Genomic DNA, 16,054 nt, shown 5'->3' on the forward strand with positions numbered 1-16,054 from the left:
ATGACATTTTTAGCTAATTGGTTATTTTTAGCCTTATGCATTATTTTAGCTGTTTGAAGATGAACTATATCAGCAAGTTGAAGTATTTGTGATTTTAGAAATAAGGAGTTAGTATGTTCTCTGTAGGCGGCATTATGAATTATCCTTACTGGCCTTTTTTGCAGTACATTTAGCGAGTGAAGATTGCTTTTATAGTTATTACCCCGTATTGCCACACAGAAAATGAATATAAAAAATGAATGAATAATTGATTCGGTTAACATCTGTTTTGGTTAGAGTTGGACGCTAACCAAGGTTCCACTGTATAAAATCACGAGACTCCTACCATCTTTTTCTGATATTACGATATCTCATCTTATAGTGGGGTCGATACAGTGAATCTGAGTGCTTTCTCAATAGCCAATTAAACTCGGACTTATAAGACAGTGAAGCTTGTTTTTTTTGTGCATGATCCCATTTCTTCTGACGGCGTGTGAACTCATCATCAACAGCAGCAAGCCCATTGCCACCTGAAGTGCGACAGATAGTGATTCCACGGAGCTTCGTACGCCTCTCAAGTACATCTTTTAAGTCCAATTGTTCTATATCGCCGCTCTCATTTGAACACAACTACCTCTCCTCTTCATATCGTAAAAAAAAAAAAAAAAAAAAAGAAGCCCGTCCTTGTCGGAACGCACTTGCTCCTCTCCAAATTGCACGCTGTAAAGTTGATTTACTCCTCGCTCTCTCTTGACTGCGCTGGTGTGTGTGAGTCTTCAGTAAAAATGATGTGTGTCAAAGAGTGGCGGGGGATGTCGCTATAAACAACAAGATGGAGCGGTAACTGTGTACAAAGAGTCCAATAAGCCGTGACGGCTGTGTTTGTTGGCACGCACGTGTTTTTCCACGCGTGTGTGCGGAATTCATCTTAGAAAAGATGCTAAAAATTGTTAGTATGAAGTCATGACCAAAGTACTCACGCTCGAGGGTTCCATTTACAATCAGTAACTGTTACATTTGTTCACTTCCTGCTTTCCTAATATGATTTAATTGTTTTTTAAATTTAATTCTAAATTAAATTAAATTAAATTAAATTAAATTAAATTAAATTAAATTAAATTAAATTAAATTAAATTAAATTAAATTAAATTAAATTAAATTAAATTTTGTCTATATGAAAAAAGTTTGTCTATATGTGCCCTGTGATTGGCTGGCGACCAGTCCAGCCAATGGGATAGGCTCCAGCACCCCTGTGACAGGATAAGCAGTATGGTAATGGTTTTATTTCATTTGAACATGCATCAGGTTACAATTGAATGCATCCCATAATCAGTTCACAGTTCCACATGTCCGAAAGGAGTAGGAAGAAGCAAAGCTTATTAAATCCTCAATTTACAATCAGTAAATGTTACATTTGTGCACTTCCTGCTTTCCAAATATGATTTAATTGTTTTTTTTAATTTAATGTAATTGTTTTTTTTAATTTAATTGTAAATAAATTAAAATTAAAATAAATTAAAATAAATTAAAATAAATTAAAATAAATTAAAATAAATTAAAATAAATTAAAATAAATTAAAATAAATTAAAAAATCTTTTTTTGCAGTACATTTAGTAATTCATCTTTAGATTTAGAATTCATCTTAGAAAAGATGCTAAAAATGTATTTGAACGCACTTATGGTATTTTTTTTTTTACAAAAGTGTAGTCTTACCGGCTCCGTCAGCTCCAGCACGCTGGACTTGTACGTGATGGGGCTGCAGTCGCGAGTGCTGCCCACGAGCGTGCACGGCAGGAACATGGGGCCCAGGTCGTCGCCGTCCAGCACGTCTACGGTCAGCGTGGTGGAGGCGGTGCGACGCTCGCTCGGGTATGGGGCTCGGTCCTGCAAAACCATAAAGTTTCACTAGCTGTGCTTGTCGGAATGTTTGCAAAAAATGTCAGTTTTAGTGATAATAACATTAGAGCAGGAAATATTGTTTATATTGCATTATATTATATATTATATGGAGTATATATGCAGTATATTACATATTGCATATTATTATTATTATATTGCATATTGCATATATAGCTACAGTACTACAAATCAACCAGACAATACACTACCAATGTATGATGCAGAATATTAACCAAATTAAACCTTGGTTTCCTAGCTGTGAGGTCTGCGCGCTAACCACTCAACCGCCGTGCAGCCGAGTGTATAGTTATTCCAATTAAAAATGACATGTTTCTACCAAAATATTCAAATTACATGAAAAACTTCATGAATCGGGCTGCACGGCGTCCGAGTGGTTAGCGCTGAAGACAGCTGGGATAGGCTCCAGCATCCTCTGCAACTCTTGTGAGGATAAGCGGTAGAAAATGAATGAGTGAATGAATGATTGGCTGGCAACCAGTCAAGAGTGTTAATACATATACTGCATATATAGCTACAGTACTACAGTAAAAGTATTGTGCCGCATCAACCAGACAATACACTACCAATGTATGATGCAGAATATTAACCGACTACTATGTGAGCTCAAAAGACTCTGTAAGTGTGAATGGTTGTTTGTCTATATGTGCCCTGTGATTGGCTGGCGACCAAGTCCAGGGTGTACCCCGCCTCTCGCCCGAAGACAGCTGGGATAGGCTCCAGCTTAAGGTTGGTTCAAGCCATGGTTGTATTTTGAGTTTAAATGAAATACTTTGGAAAGAACAAGCGGGTCGTATTCAAACACTTGGCGGTCTGGATGTGGCCCCCGAGCCATAGTTTGCCCACCCCTGGTGTAAACGGTTCAAAAAATTATCATCAGAATTATCATCAAACAGGATGAAATGTAAGAAGTAAGGTTCTGCAAAATAGTTATTTCCGCTTTGGCATGCATTCCCGCTTTGCGGGAACATTCCCATTATTCCTGAAGGCGTTCCCCACATGGATAACACAATGGTAGATATCAGCATCCTCGCCATTTTGCTGCTATTTTTGCACCACAAAATATAAGGAAGAAAATGATTGTTTGCTAATGATCTCACAACTGCTGATTTATGATTTGTTTCTGGCCACTGGTTCATGCTGTCACGTCTATTGAAGACGACAGAAACTGTAATGATATTCATAGACACTTTTCCAATAATGTCTACATGGTGTCTCTGCATATTTCAACAAATTTTGATTTTTTTTTTTTTTTAAAGACATAATGAATACAATTTAAGATCCATTTCACATCCATACCGGCTGGTGCAAAACACACGAAAAAGAAAATCCTGCATCCTATATGTGGACATTATTTTTACTACCCCAACCTTCCATAAGTGGGTCAAAAATGACCCGGTCAGGTTGTTTTCTTAAAATATCTTCATAATGCAAATTTTTCATCATTTCTAATTCCAGGTATTCCTAAAAAAACATGTTTTTGCTATCATACCATTCACATTTTTAACTTACTTTTTATAAATTTTAAGAAATTTTAGTTTTTGTGTTACTACCCCAACCTTCCATAAGTGGGTCAAAAATGACCCAGTCAGGTTGTTTTCTTGAAATATATTCATAATGGAGATTTTTTATCATTTCATATTACAGGTATTCCTAAAAAAACATGTTTTTGCTATCATACCATTCATGTTTTTAACTTACTTTTTAAAAATTGTAAGAAATTTTAGTTTTTGTGTTACTACCCCAACCTTCCATAAGTGGGTCAAAAATGACCCGGTCAGGTTGTTTTCTTGAAATATCTTCGTAATGAAGATTTTTTATCATTTCATATTACAGGTATTCCTAAAAAAACATGTTTTTGCTATCATGCCATTCACATTTTTAACTTACTTTTTATAAATTTTAAGAAATTTTAGTTTTTGTGTTACTACACCAACCTTCCATAAGTGGGTCAAAAATGACCCGGTCAGGTTGTTTTCTTGAAATATCTTCATAATGAAGATTTTTTATCATTTCATATTCCAGGTATTCCTCAAAAAACATGTTTTTGCTATCATGCCATTCACATTTTTAACTTACTTTTTATAAATTTTAAGAAATTTTAGTTTTTGTGTTACTACCCCAACCTTCCATAAGTGGGTCAAAAATGACCCGGTCAGGTTGTTTTCTTGAAATATCTTCATAATGAAGATTTTTTATCATTTCATATTCCAGGTATTCCTAAAAAAACATGTTTTTGCTATCATGCCATTCATGTTTTTAACTTACTTTTTAAAAATTTTAAGAAATTTTAGTTTTTGTGTTACTACCCCAACCTTCCATGAGTGGGTCAAAAATGACCCGGTCAGGTTGTTTTCTTGAAATATATTCATTATGAAGATTTTTTATCATTTCATATTACAGGTATTCCTAAAAAAACATGTTTTTGATATCATGCCATTCACATTTTTAACTTACTTTTTAAAAATTTTAAGAAATTTTAGTTTTTGTGTTACTACCCCAACCTTCCATAAGTGGGTCAAAAATGACCCGGTCAGGTTGTTTTCTTGAAATATCTTTGTAATGAAAATTTTTCATCATTTCTAATTCCAGGTATTCCTCAAAAAACATGTTTTTGCTATCATGCCATTCATGTTTTTAACTTACTTTTTAAAAATTTTAAGAAATTTTAGTTTTTGTGTTACTACCCCAACCTTCCATGAGTGGGTCAAAAATGACCCAGTCAGGTTGTTTTCTTGAAATATATTCATAATGAAGATTTTTTAGCATTTCATATTCCAGGTATTCCTAAAAAAACATGTTTTTGCTATCATGCCATTCACATTTTTAACTTACTTTTTATAAATTTTAAGAAATTTTAGTTTTTGTGTTACTACCCCAACCTTCCATAAGTGGGTCAAAAATGACCCGCACGCATGCTTTTTGACCCACTTATGTTAGAGTGTAGGGTTCAATCACTCGTGCATGTAAGGGTTAAAGAGCAGATGATAAAAGATGGCTCTGTCATGTCTAAAAGTTGCCGTCTGTTTGTCTGTTAATTGCAGCATCGTCATATACATTTGTTCACAAATAAAACATCCACAGAGGCGTGGAATAAAAGGAAAACAAAGGCATTAACAAAGACATTAGTGATAATTAAGGACGAGCTCATAGTTCCCTCAAGGCGAGCTCCACAGAGAACAAATAGTCTGGGACGACTGTGTAAATAATGTTTCCATGATAACGCTCATTTGCATAACGTGATTCTCCGCTCAAGTCGAAAGCTGATTACTTTTATTTACTTCCAACAGTGCTCCACAGGAAAACAATATCCCAAAACATATATATATATATATATATATATATGTATAATAAACGCTTACATTAGCTTGTATGATGACCAGGTAGCGTGTTATCTCCTCGTAGTTGAGCCGCTCCCTGAGCACCACGGCGCCAAACAACGTCAGCGGGATGTCGAATGTTCTGTTGGCCATCTGAAATGGTAATAGATTACTTCATTTATTAAGTTACATTACACTTGATTGATGATTATGATGTCCGAAAAAAAAGAGGTAATGGTAATGGTTTGATTTCATTTGAACACGCATCAGATTACAATTGAATGCATCACATAATCAGTTCACAACACAGTTCCACATGTCCGAAAGGAGTAGGAAGAAGCAAAGCTTATTAAATCCTACCCCTCCATCTGGTACTTTTACAATCAGTAACTGTTACATTTGTTCACTTCCTGCTTTCCTAATATAATTCAATTGTTTTTTAATTTCATTTAATTTAATTTTTGTCACGTACCGAAGTACGAGGTGACTTATCTTTACTAAAAGTTGTTAGTATTAAGTCATTACCAAAGTACACACACTCGAGGGTTCAATTTACAATCAGTAACTATTACATTTGTTCACTTCCTGCTTTCCCAATATAATTTAATTGTTTTTTAATTTAATTTAATTGTTTAATTTAATTGTTTTTTTAATTTAATTTTTTTTTACTTTTATTGTTTTTAATTTAATTTCATTTATTTTGATTGTTAATTTAATTTAATTTAATTTAAATTTTTGTCATGTACCGGAGTACGAGGTGACTTATCTTTACTAAAAGTTGTTAGTATTAAGTCATTACCAAAGTACACACGCTCGAGGGTTCAATTTACAATCAGTGACTCTTACATTTGTTCACTTCCTGCTTTCCTAATATAATTTAATTGTTTTTTAATTTAATTTAATTGTTTAATTTAATTGTTTTTTTTACTTTTATTGTTTTTAATTTAATTTCATTTATTTTGATTGTTAATTTAATTTAATTTAAATTTTTGTCACGTACCGGAGTACGAGGTGACTTATCTTTACTAAAAGTTATTAGTATTAAGTCATTACCAAAGTACTCACGCTCGAGGGTTCAATTTACAATCAGTAACTGTTACATTTGTTCACTTCCTGCTTTCCTAATATAATTTAATTGTTTTTTAATTAAATTTAATAGTTTTTTAATTTAATAGTTTTTTTTTAATTTAATTGTTTTTTAATTTAATTGTTTTTAATTTAATTTAATTTATTTTAATTGTTTTTTAATTAAATTTAATTTAATTTTTGTCACGTACCGAAGTACGAGGTGACTTATCTTTACTAAAAGCTGTTAGTATTAAGTCATTACCAAAGTACTCAGGCTCGAGGGTTCAATTTACAATCAGTAACTGTCACATTTGTTCACTTCCTGCTTTCCTAATATAGTTTAATATTTTTTTTGTTTTTTATTTTTAATTTTTCAATTACATTTTTTATTTTAAATGTTTTGAATTTTTTTAATTGTTTAATTTTAAATTTTTTAAATTTTGCTTTTATAGTTATTACCCCATATTTCCACACATCGGTTGGTGTTCTTATTTTTATATTTTTTATATGTTTTATTATTATTAAATTATCATTTATTATTTTTTAGCCTTATGCATTATTTTAGCTGTTTGAAGATGAACTATATCAGCAAGTTGAAGTATTTGTGATTTTAGAAATAAGGAGTTAGTATGTTCTCTGTAGGCGGCATTATGAATTATCCTTACTGGCCTTTTTTGCAGTACATTTAGCGAGTGAAGATTGCTTTTATAGTTATTAGCCCATATTTCCACACAATAAGTAAGATATGGTATGGTATGGTATGGTATGGTATGGCATGGTATGGTATGGTATGGTATGGTAGTAGGAAGAAACAGAGCGTATTAAATCCTCGCCCTTTCTACACTTCTAAGCAGTTACTGAAGAAAAACAAACACGCTCTCTACTAATCAAAACTTCTGAGCCAAAACAAGCTTAAAAAAGGTATTTATGTGCTTGATTACGTTTGGCCGAGTAGAATCACAACAAAGATTAAATTAGAAGTTTAATATTCCTGTGCTGGAGGGCTAAAAATGGACACACTTTGCAAAAAAAAAAAATAATGTTCCCAAAAAATCAATACAGATGAAAAGGGAGAGAATATGACAGAGTGTTAAATTGGATTTCTTGGAGGGAGCAAACGATCAGAATCATCAACAAAACCTTTGAAAAGTTGATTAAAAAAAAAAAAAAAAAAAAAAAAAGAGTCGGAGTATGTGCCTCCCGGGTCATTTATAAAAAATCATAACTGATATTTTGGGTTTGGGATTTTTGAGATGGAAGGCGCACACAAAACAAAGCATGTTGCTGTGATGTCTGAGTCTAATGTTAGAAATACTTACTGGGTCTCTGGGGTTGTGCTGGATGGTGTATTCGATTTGTCCGTTGGGGCCGTCGTCGATATCGGTCGCCCCGTTGTTGCCCCAGAAGCCCGAAAAGATGGTGGTGCCCACTGGAGTTAACTGGAAACACAACATACGACATCATTTGTAGTCATTCTCAAATTGGTAGTAGTAGTGGTTTACTTTATTATTATTATTATTATTATTATTATTATTTATTACTCGGGCATCTCTGTGTGGAGTTTGCATGTCGCCCCCCCACATTTAACCTAGCATGTTTTTGGAACGTGGGAGGAAACCGGAGTACCCGGAGAAAACCCACACATACATGAGGAGAGCATGCAAACTCCACACAGAGATGGTCGAGGGTGGAATTGAACTCGGATCTCTTAACTGTGAGGCTAAGCCCGCTTTACAAAGTTTTTCATGTAATTTGAATATTTTGGTAGAAACATGTCATTTTTAATTGGAATGACTATATACTCAGCTGCACGGCGGTCGAGTGGTTACCACGCAGGCCTCACAGCTAGGAGACCAGAGTTCAATTCCACACTCGGCCATCTCTGTGTGGAGTTTGCACGTTTTCCCCGTGCATGCGTGGGTTTACTCTGGTTTCCTCCCACATTCCAAAAACATGCTAGGTTAATTAGCGACTCCAAATTGTCCATAGGTATGAATGTGAGTGTGAATGGTTGTTTGTCTATATGTGCCCTGTGATTGGCTGGCCACCAGTCCAGGGTGTACCCCACCTCTTGTCCGAAGACAGCTGGGATAGGCTCCAGCACCCCTGCAACACTTGTGAAAATGAATGAATGAATGAATGAATAAAAATGGCTGCTGAATGTAAATACATATACTGCATATATAACTACAGTACTACAGTAAGAGTATTGTGCCACATCAACCAGACAATACACTACCAATGTATGATGCAGAATATTAACCAACTCCTATGCGAGCGCAAAAGACTCAGTAAGTGGTAAGAATGTGAGTGTGAATGGTTGTTTGTCTATATGTGCCCTGTGATTGGCTGGCCACCAGTCCAGGGTGTACCCCGCCTCTCGCCCCAAGACAGCTGGGATAGGCTCCAGCACCCCCGCAACCCTCGTGAGGAAAAGCGGTAGAAAATGAATGAATGAATGAATATTTATTTTGTATACTGCATGGCAGTCGAGTGGTTAGCGCGCTGGCCTCACAGCTACGAGACCCGGGTTCGATTCTACTCTCTGCCATCTCTGTGTGGAGTTTGCATGTTTTCTCCGGGTACTCCGGTTTCCTCCCACATTCCAAAAACATGCTAGGTTAATTAGCGACTCCAAATTTTCCATAGGTATGAATGTGAGTGTGAATGGTTGTTTGTCTATATGTGCCCTGTGATTGGCTGGCCACCAGTCTAGGTTGTACCGAAGACAACAATGCAGATTTATTTTATCTCTCAAAAACTATAAGCGGTGGATGCAAACAAGGTAAGTCGATTTTTTTGTCTGAAAGAGTGTTTTTCCTTCATCTATTTTTAGTGGGGGGGGGAACGTACCACTGAACATGAAAGGAAAACATTGCCAACAAACATTTTTTTTTCTCGCCATGCTACATTTTTGTTTGTTTTTCCCAGCCATGGGCTTTGTAGCTCCATGCCAAAACGTGAATCTAATCTCCAAACAGCATGAGAAACGTTTTATTTGGCTTAGCTTCACTGTTGTCCTACATAAATGTTCCTTTTTGGGTTATCTGCATAGAACCTATCACACCCCTCATAAATGAAGTACTGACGCAGGTTATAAAGATGATCAACCTGCTTGGGGAGTTAGTACCAACTCGGAGTACTTTTAATGCCTCCAGATGAGATTTGATGTTTTGCCTAATGAGAAGACTCGCACTTCAAGATGGACTAAATCTGTTCCCGCTTCTACGTTACCGCCCATGTAGGAGCGGATTTATTGGTTTTTAAACAGCCGCGTTGACCACATTTACCTTGGCCGCTGCGTATTTTAATAATCATGCATCTCCTGAATGGTGCAGTCGCTGGAAGAAGGGCAGTGGCAGGTTTTGCACAATTTTGCAGAATGGTAAGCAAAAAAAATTTTGAATGAATATTATAATGTAATATTATAATACCCACAACACCAAAAACACAGCTATGGGGAACTAATTAAGAACTAATGAGTTTCGGTAATTTGGTGTACCTTATTGTTACCCAGCTGTGGCTGCAGACAACCTCCTGATAGTAGCTGCATTTTAGGCATCAAAGCAAATTTTTTTTACCTCTGTATGCGCTGTAAAATCTTTCCCTTGGTATGAAGGTCATCTTGCTTTAGAATGACCTCATCAGCAGGATGGTGTTATTACAACATTGGTTCTGTTGATGCTGTTGTGTAATATGCCTGCAAATAAATGACCGTGCTCGTTTAGACATAGGTCTAAAATTACGGAGAGTAGAATTGAACCCGGGTCTCATAGCTGTGAGGCCTGCGTGTTAACCACTCGACCACCGTGCAGCCCCGATATCTTTCATTCATTCATTCATTCATTTTCTACCGCTTTTCCTCACGAGGGTCGCGGGGGTGCTGGAGCCTATCCCAGCTGTTTTCGGGCAAGAGGCGGGGTACACCCTGGACTGGTGGCCAGCCAGCCAATCACAGGGCACATATAGACAAACAACCATTCACACTCACATTCAAACATCCTTACTGATTGTAGAAAAAAAGTATTTCTATCTGTGATTAATTATGAGTTAACTATGTACAAAATGTGATTAATTTGTGATTAAATATTTTAGGCGAATGATAATTTCAGTGAGTGTGAATGGTTGTTTGTCTATATGTGCCCTGTGATTGGCTGGCCACCAGTCCAGGGTGTACCCCGCCTCTCACCCCAAGACAGCTGGGATAGGCTCCAGCACCCCTGCGACCCTTGTGAGGATAAGCAGTAGAAAATGAATGAATTACTGAAAAAAATGAATTGCTGGAGCCTATCCCAGCTGTTTTCGGGCGAGATGCGGGGTACACCCTGGACTGGTGGCCAGCCAATCACAGGGCACATATAGACAAACAACCATTCACACTCACATTCATACCTATGGACATTTTGGAGTCGCTAATTAACCTAGCATGTTTTTGGAATGTGGGAGGAAACCGGAGTACCCGGAGAAAACATGCAAACTCCACACAAAGATGGCAGAGAGTAGAATTGAACCCGGGTCTCATAGCTGTGAGGCCTGCGCGCTAACCACTCGAACAACGTGCATCCCTGATATTTTTAGGAAACTGGAGTACCCGAAAAAAAAAACCCACGCATACACGGGGAGAACATGCAAATTCCACACAGAGATGGCTGAGGGTGGAATCGAACTTGGGTCTCCTAGCTGTGAGGCCTGCGTGCTAACCACTCATCCACCGTGCAGCCCCTTTGTCACGTTCAATTATTCATTCATATATTTTCTACCGCTTATCCTCACGAGGGTCACGTGGTGCTGGAGCCTATCCCAGCTGTCTTCGAGTGAGAGGCGGAGTACACGCCAATCACAGGGCACATATAGTCAACCAACCATTCACACTCACATTCATACCTATGGACAATTTGGAGTCGCTAATTAACCTAGCATGTTTTTGGAATGTGGGAGGAAACCGGAGTACCCGGAGAAAAGTCCACACAGAGATGGCCAAGGGAGGAATTGAACTCGGGTCTCATAGCTGTGAGGCCTGTGCGCTAACCACTCGCCCACCGTGCAGCCCTGATATTTTTATATACAAAATAAATATAACAAATACAAATATACAATATAAAAATTTGAAATAATAAGATAATAATAAAAGTATTTACAGTACTACACACAACATGTACTGACAAGCCGATAAGTGGAAATAACAGACTAGCATGTACATCAGACTGCATATTTTAATAATGAGGCATCTCCGGAATGGTGTGGTAGCTGAATGAAGAGCCGGGAGTGATGTGTCGGAGAAGGGTAGGAAAAAAAAAAAAAAAAAAGACAGCGGAAAGTATATGGAGTGTGGCAGAGGAAGGGCGGCAAGGTTGAGAAAAGGTGACAGGATGAAGAGCTGCCAGAGGTGAAGGGATGTAGGAACGGAGGGCTTCTTTCGGGAGACAGATTGAGTTGGACAGGCTTGTGGAAAAATTGCATAATGAGATATTCTGCAGCATCCGCCCGGGTCTGCCTGCTCTGGCAGCCGCCCGACAAGCGCTCCCCTGTCCAGTTGGAGTTTTTTTTTTTTTTGCAAGTTATTTCTGCTCCCCCCCCCCCTCGACCTCCCCCTTCCCTGTGGCTTCAGAGAGCACAGGAACAACAGGTTTGGCATTTAAAAGAAGCGGCTTTCAATCGCTGCTTTTAACGCCGCCATTCGCCCAATAAATTGCACTGACATGCGACGCTCGGAGAAGCGAAGTCAAATTGGCGAGAGTTCAAGTGATCGATTCTGCCTCCTGCTCTATAACGCTCAAGTCGTGACCGCGGGGAGTCTTGTAACATGCCAGGGAGAGTGACAGCTGCGGGGATAAGTATTCCGACTATTTTTTATTTTATTTTTTTTTTTTACCTCGTTCACTGCCACGTAGTATCTGGGTTGCTGGAAATGTGGCGCGTTGTCGTTGCGATCCCGCACCACGATACGGACCTCGTGGAGGATCACGGTACCCACCAGCTCGTTGGTGCACTGGACCTGGACCACGATGGACTGGATGTAGGATGGCGGCTAGAAAACAGACAAGTAAACGCAGTAAAGTGGAAGAAGTAGTAACCATTTTAATGACTGAATGTTAACAGAAAACTGCACAGTATATACTTTAGAGTAGTCAGCGTACAGCTTGTGTAGCTGGGAGCTGAGGCTCCCTGAGGAGAAACGTGAATTCCTCTTGGGAAGCAGTGAGAAACCGCTGGGCCGGCGCCAGTTGATGCCAGTTCGCGTCAATGCAATTTGCGCCAATAAGGTGCCTAGTGGCATCCAGTGGCTCAAACTGCCTCCTAACTGGCTCATGGTGGCCCGTAACAGTGGCAAAAATTCAGTTTGGCGGCAAGATAATTTCTAAATGTTTAAAATATTCGTCCACCAAGTGGAACCAAACGGTGCAAACCATTATTGGAATCCAATAATTGGAATTGGAATCCACTGGAATGTGATGGCGCGAGCCAAGTTGTGCCACTTGGCCGGCGCCAGTTGATGCCAGTTCGCGTCAATGCAATTTGCTGTGGCGCCTAGTGTCGCCAATAAAGTGCCCAGTGGCATCCAGTGGCTCAAACTGCCTCCCATCTGGCTCGTGGTGGCCCGTAACGGCGTCAAAAATTCAGTTTGATGGCAAGAAAAAATCCATTGGAATGTAATGGTGCGAGCCAAGTTGCGCCAATGATGCTAGGAGTCCACTGGGCCGGCGCCAGTTGGTGCCAATTGGTGCCAATGCAATTTGCTGTTGCACCTAGTGGCATGTAGTGGCTCAAACTGCCTCCCAAATGGCTCGTGGTGGGAAAAATTCAGTTTGGCGGCAAGATAATTTCAAAATGTTCAAAATCTTCGTCACAAAGTGTCCACCAAGTGGAACCAAACGGCACAAACCATCCGCTTATTGGAATCCACTGGAATGTAATGGCACGAGCCAAGTTGTGCTAATGATGCTAGGAGTCCACTGGGTCGGCGCCAGTTGGTGCCAATTGGTGCCAATGCAATTTGCTGTTGCACCTAGTGGCATGTAGTGGCTCAAACTGCCTCCCAAATGGCTCGTGGTGGGCCGTAACGGTGGCAAAAATTCAGTTTGGCGGCAAGATAATTTCAAAATGTTCAAAATCTTCGTCACAAAGTGTCCACCAAGTGGAACCAAACGGCACAAACCATCCGCTTATTGGAATCCACTGGAATGTAATGGCACGAGCCAAGTTGTGCTAATGATGCTAGGAGTCCACTGGGTCGGCGCCAGTTGGTGCCAATTGGTGCCAATGCAATTTGCTGTTGCACCTAGTGGCATGTAGTGGCTCAAACTGCCTCCCAAATGGCTCGTGGTGGGCCGTAACGGTGGCAAAAATTCAGTTTGGCGGCAAGATAATTTCAAAATGTTCAAAATCTTCGTCACAAAGTGTCCACCGAGTGGAACCAAACGGCACAAACCATCCGCTTATTGGAATCCACTGGAATGTAATGGCACGAGCCAAGTTGCGCCAATGATGCTCGGAGTCCACTGGGTCAGCGCCAGTTCGTGCCAATGCAATTTGCTGTGGCACCTAGTGGCATGCAGTGGCTCAAACTGCCTCCCAACTGGCTCGTAATGGCCCGTAACGGTGGCAAAAATTCAAGTTTGGCCGCAATAAAATTTCAAAATGTTTTAAATATTCATCCACCAAGTGGAACTAAATGGCGTAAACAATCCGCTTATTGGAATCCACTGGAATGTAATGGCGCGAGCCAAGTTGCACCAATGATGCTAGGAGTCCACTTGGCCAGCGGCAGTTCGTGCCAATGCAATTTGCTGTGGCGCCGAGTGGCATGCAGTGGCTCAAACTAGCTTCCAACTGGCACCAACTGGTGCCGGTTCGCACCAAAGATGATGTGATGGGAGCGTAGTGGCTCGCTTTGGCGGCGAATAACAGCAACATGTCGAGCTAACATTAAGGCAGTGGATAGTACAAGCTGTACACTGACTACTCTACAGTATATTAAAGACTCATTTCTGTAGTCTTGTCCTTTAAAATGGTTGAATTTTCTACAATAACAATATCAAACTCAATAAACTATGAATCAAATCTAAAAAATAAATAATAATTTTTGCATCCATACATCTCTATCGAGGACACGCCCGGTGCTGTTGAGGTACAGGGCTTGCTTGGCGGGGTCCAGAATCACCCAGTAGTCGTGGTTGTCCCTCAGAGACAAAGAAATGGTTCGACCCGGTCCCTCGGCCACGCCATTGATCTGCATGTTCTCCACCAACAGGGTTCCTGAATACGTAGAAGAACGTGCAGACATGGGAAAACCTCGATGAATCCATACAGGAATCGGACACAAAATAAAAAAAAAACAGTAAATGTATTACTTATAATTGAGGATATGACATTTTCTATGCAGCGGTTTGTTCTTGTCTTGGAGATAATGATCTGTACACACACGTATGTTCAATACCGGTGACAGCAATGTGGCCTATACGTCATTATAGGCCACATATTATTTTCACAAGACATGAAAAGATGAAAACATAATAAGGTCCACGAGTGCTACCACCAAGGACAGACATGTACTACTAGACAACTTACTTGAAACTGCATTTTTCAGCCTTTGCATTATTAACTATACAACTATTATGTATTTGACCACAAAACTGCAGTCAATATTTGCTGCCTATTAAGACTGATGTTTTCGTACAACATGTCTATTGAGGGGTGGCACTCGAGCATGTCAATGTTGGAATTACCTAAACAGCAAAAGAGGACAGGCCGTTAATTGGAAGGTTATACTTTGAAAAGTCAGCTTTGTTATTTGTACTTTCAGCGTGATTTTTGGGGTTTTATTAGAAAATGGAAATCACAATCACAGGGCACATATAGACAAACAACCATTCACACTCACATTCATACCTATGGACAATTTGGAGTCGCTAATTAACCTAGCATGTTTTTGGAATGTGGGAGAAAACCGGAGAACCCGGAGATAACTGGGGAGAACATGCAAACTCCACAGAGATGCGGAATCAAACTCGTGTCTCCTAGCTGCATGGCATCCACTTGTCCACCGTGCAGCCCCAGATCAAACTATTCACTCATTTATTTTCTACCGCTTATCCTCACGAGGGTCGCGGTGCATGCTGGAGCCTATCCCAGCTGTCTTCGGGAGAGAGGTGGGGTACACCCTGGACTGGTGGCCAGCCAATCACAGGGCGCATATAGACAAACAACCATTCACACTCACATTCATACCTATGGACAATTTGGAGTCGCTAATTAACCTAGCATGTTTTTGGAATGTGGGAGGAAACCGGAGAACCCGGAGATAACTGGGGAGAACATGCAAACTCCACAGAGATGCGGAATCAAACTCGTGTCTCCTCGCTGCGTGGCCGCGCGCTACCCACTCGACCACCGTGCAGCCCCAGATCAAACTATTCACTCATTCATGCTGGAGCCTATCCCAGCTGTCTTCGGGCGAGAGGCGGGGCACACCCTGGACTGATGGCCAGCCAGCCAATCACAGGGCACATATAGACAAACAACCATTCACACTCACATTCATACCTATGGACAATTTGGAGTCGCTAATTAACCTAGCATGTTTTTGGAATGTGGGAGGAAATCGGAGAACCCGGAGAAAACTGGGGAGAACAAGCAAACTCCACAGAGATGCGGAATCAAACTTGTGTCTCCTCGCTGCGTGGCCGCGCGCTACCCACTCGACCACCGTGCAGCCGCAGATCAAACTATTCACTCATTCATGCTGGAGCCTATCCCAGCTGTCTTCGGG

General features: G+C 39.8%; 1 protein-coding gene across 1 annotated transcript in view; it reads right to left on the reverse strand.

The window, feature by feature from the left end:
• Positions 1-16,054, reverse strand: part of LOC131109833 (protocadherin-15-like) — a 184,547-nt gene that overhangs the window by 118,521 nt on the left and 49,972 nt on the right. The window contains exons 6-10 of the mRNA XM_078788842.1: positions 14,381-14,541; positions 12,158-12,313; positions 7,605-7,724; positions 5,260-5,370; positions 1,694-1,864 (exon numbers count right to left, since the gene is read on the reverse strand). Of these exons, the coding sequence (XP_078644968.1) occupies positions 1,694-1,864; positions 5,260-5,370; positions 7,605-7,724; positions 12,158-12,313; positions 14,381-14,541 (719 nt within the window). The remainder of the gene's footprint in view (positions 1-1,693; positions 1,865-5,259; positions 5,371-7,604; positions 7,725-12,157; positions 12,314-14,380; positions 14,542-16,054) is intronic.

This window comes from Doryrhamphus excisus, unplaced genomic scaffold (genome assembly GCF_037039965.1).
Source record: "Doryrhamphus excisus strain RoL-2023G ecotype Guam unplaced genomic scaffold, RoL_Dexc_Guam_v1.1 HiC_scaffold_24, whole genome shotgun sequence".
NCBI classification, from domain to species: domain Eukaryota; kingdom Metazoa; phylum Chordata; class Actinopteri; order Syngnathiformes; family Syngnathidae; genus Doryrhamphus; species Doryrhamphus excisus.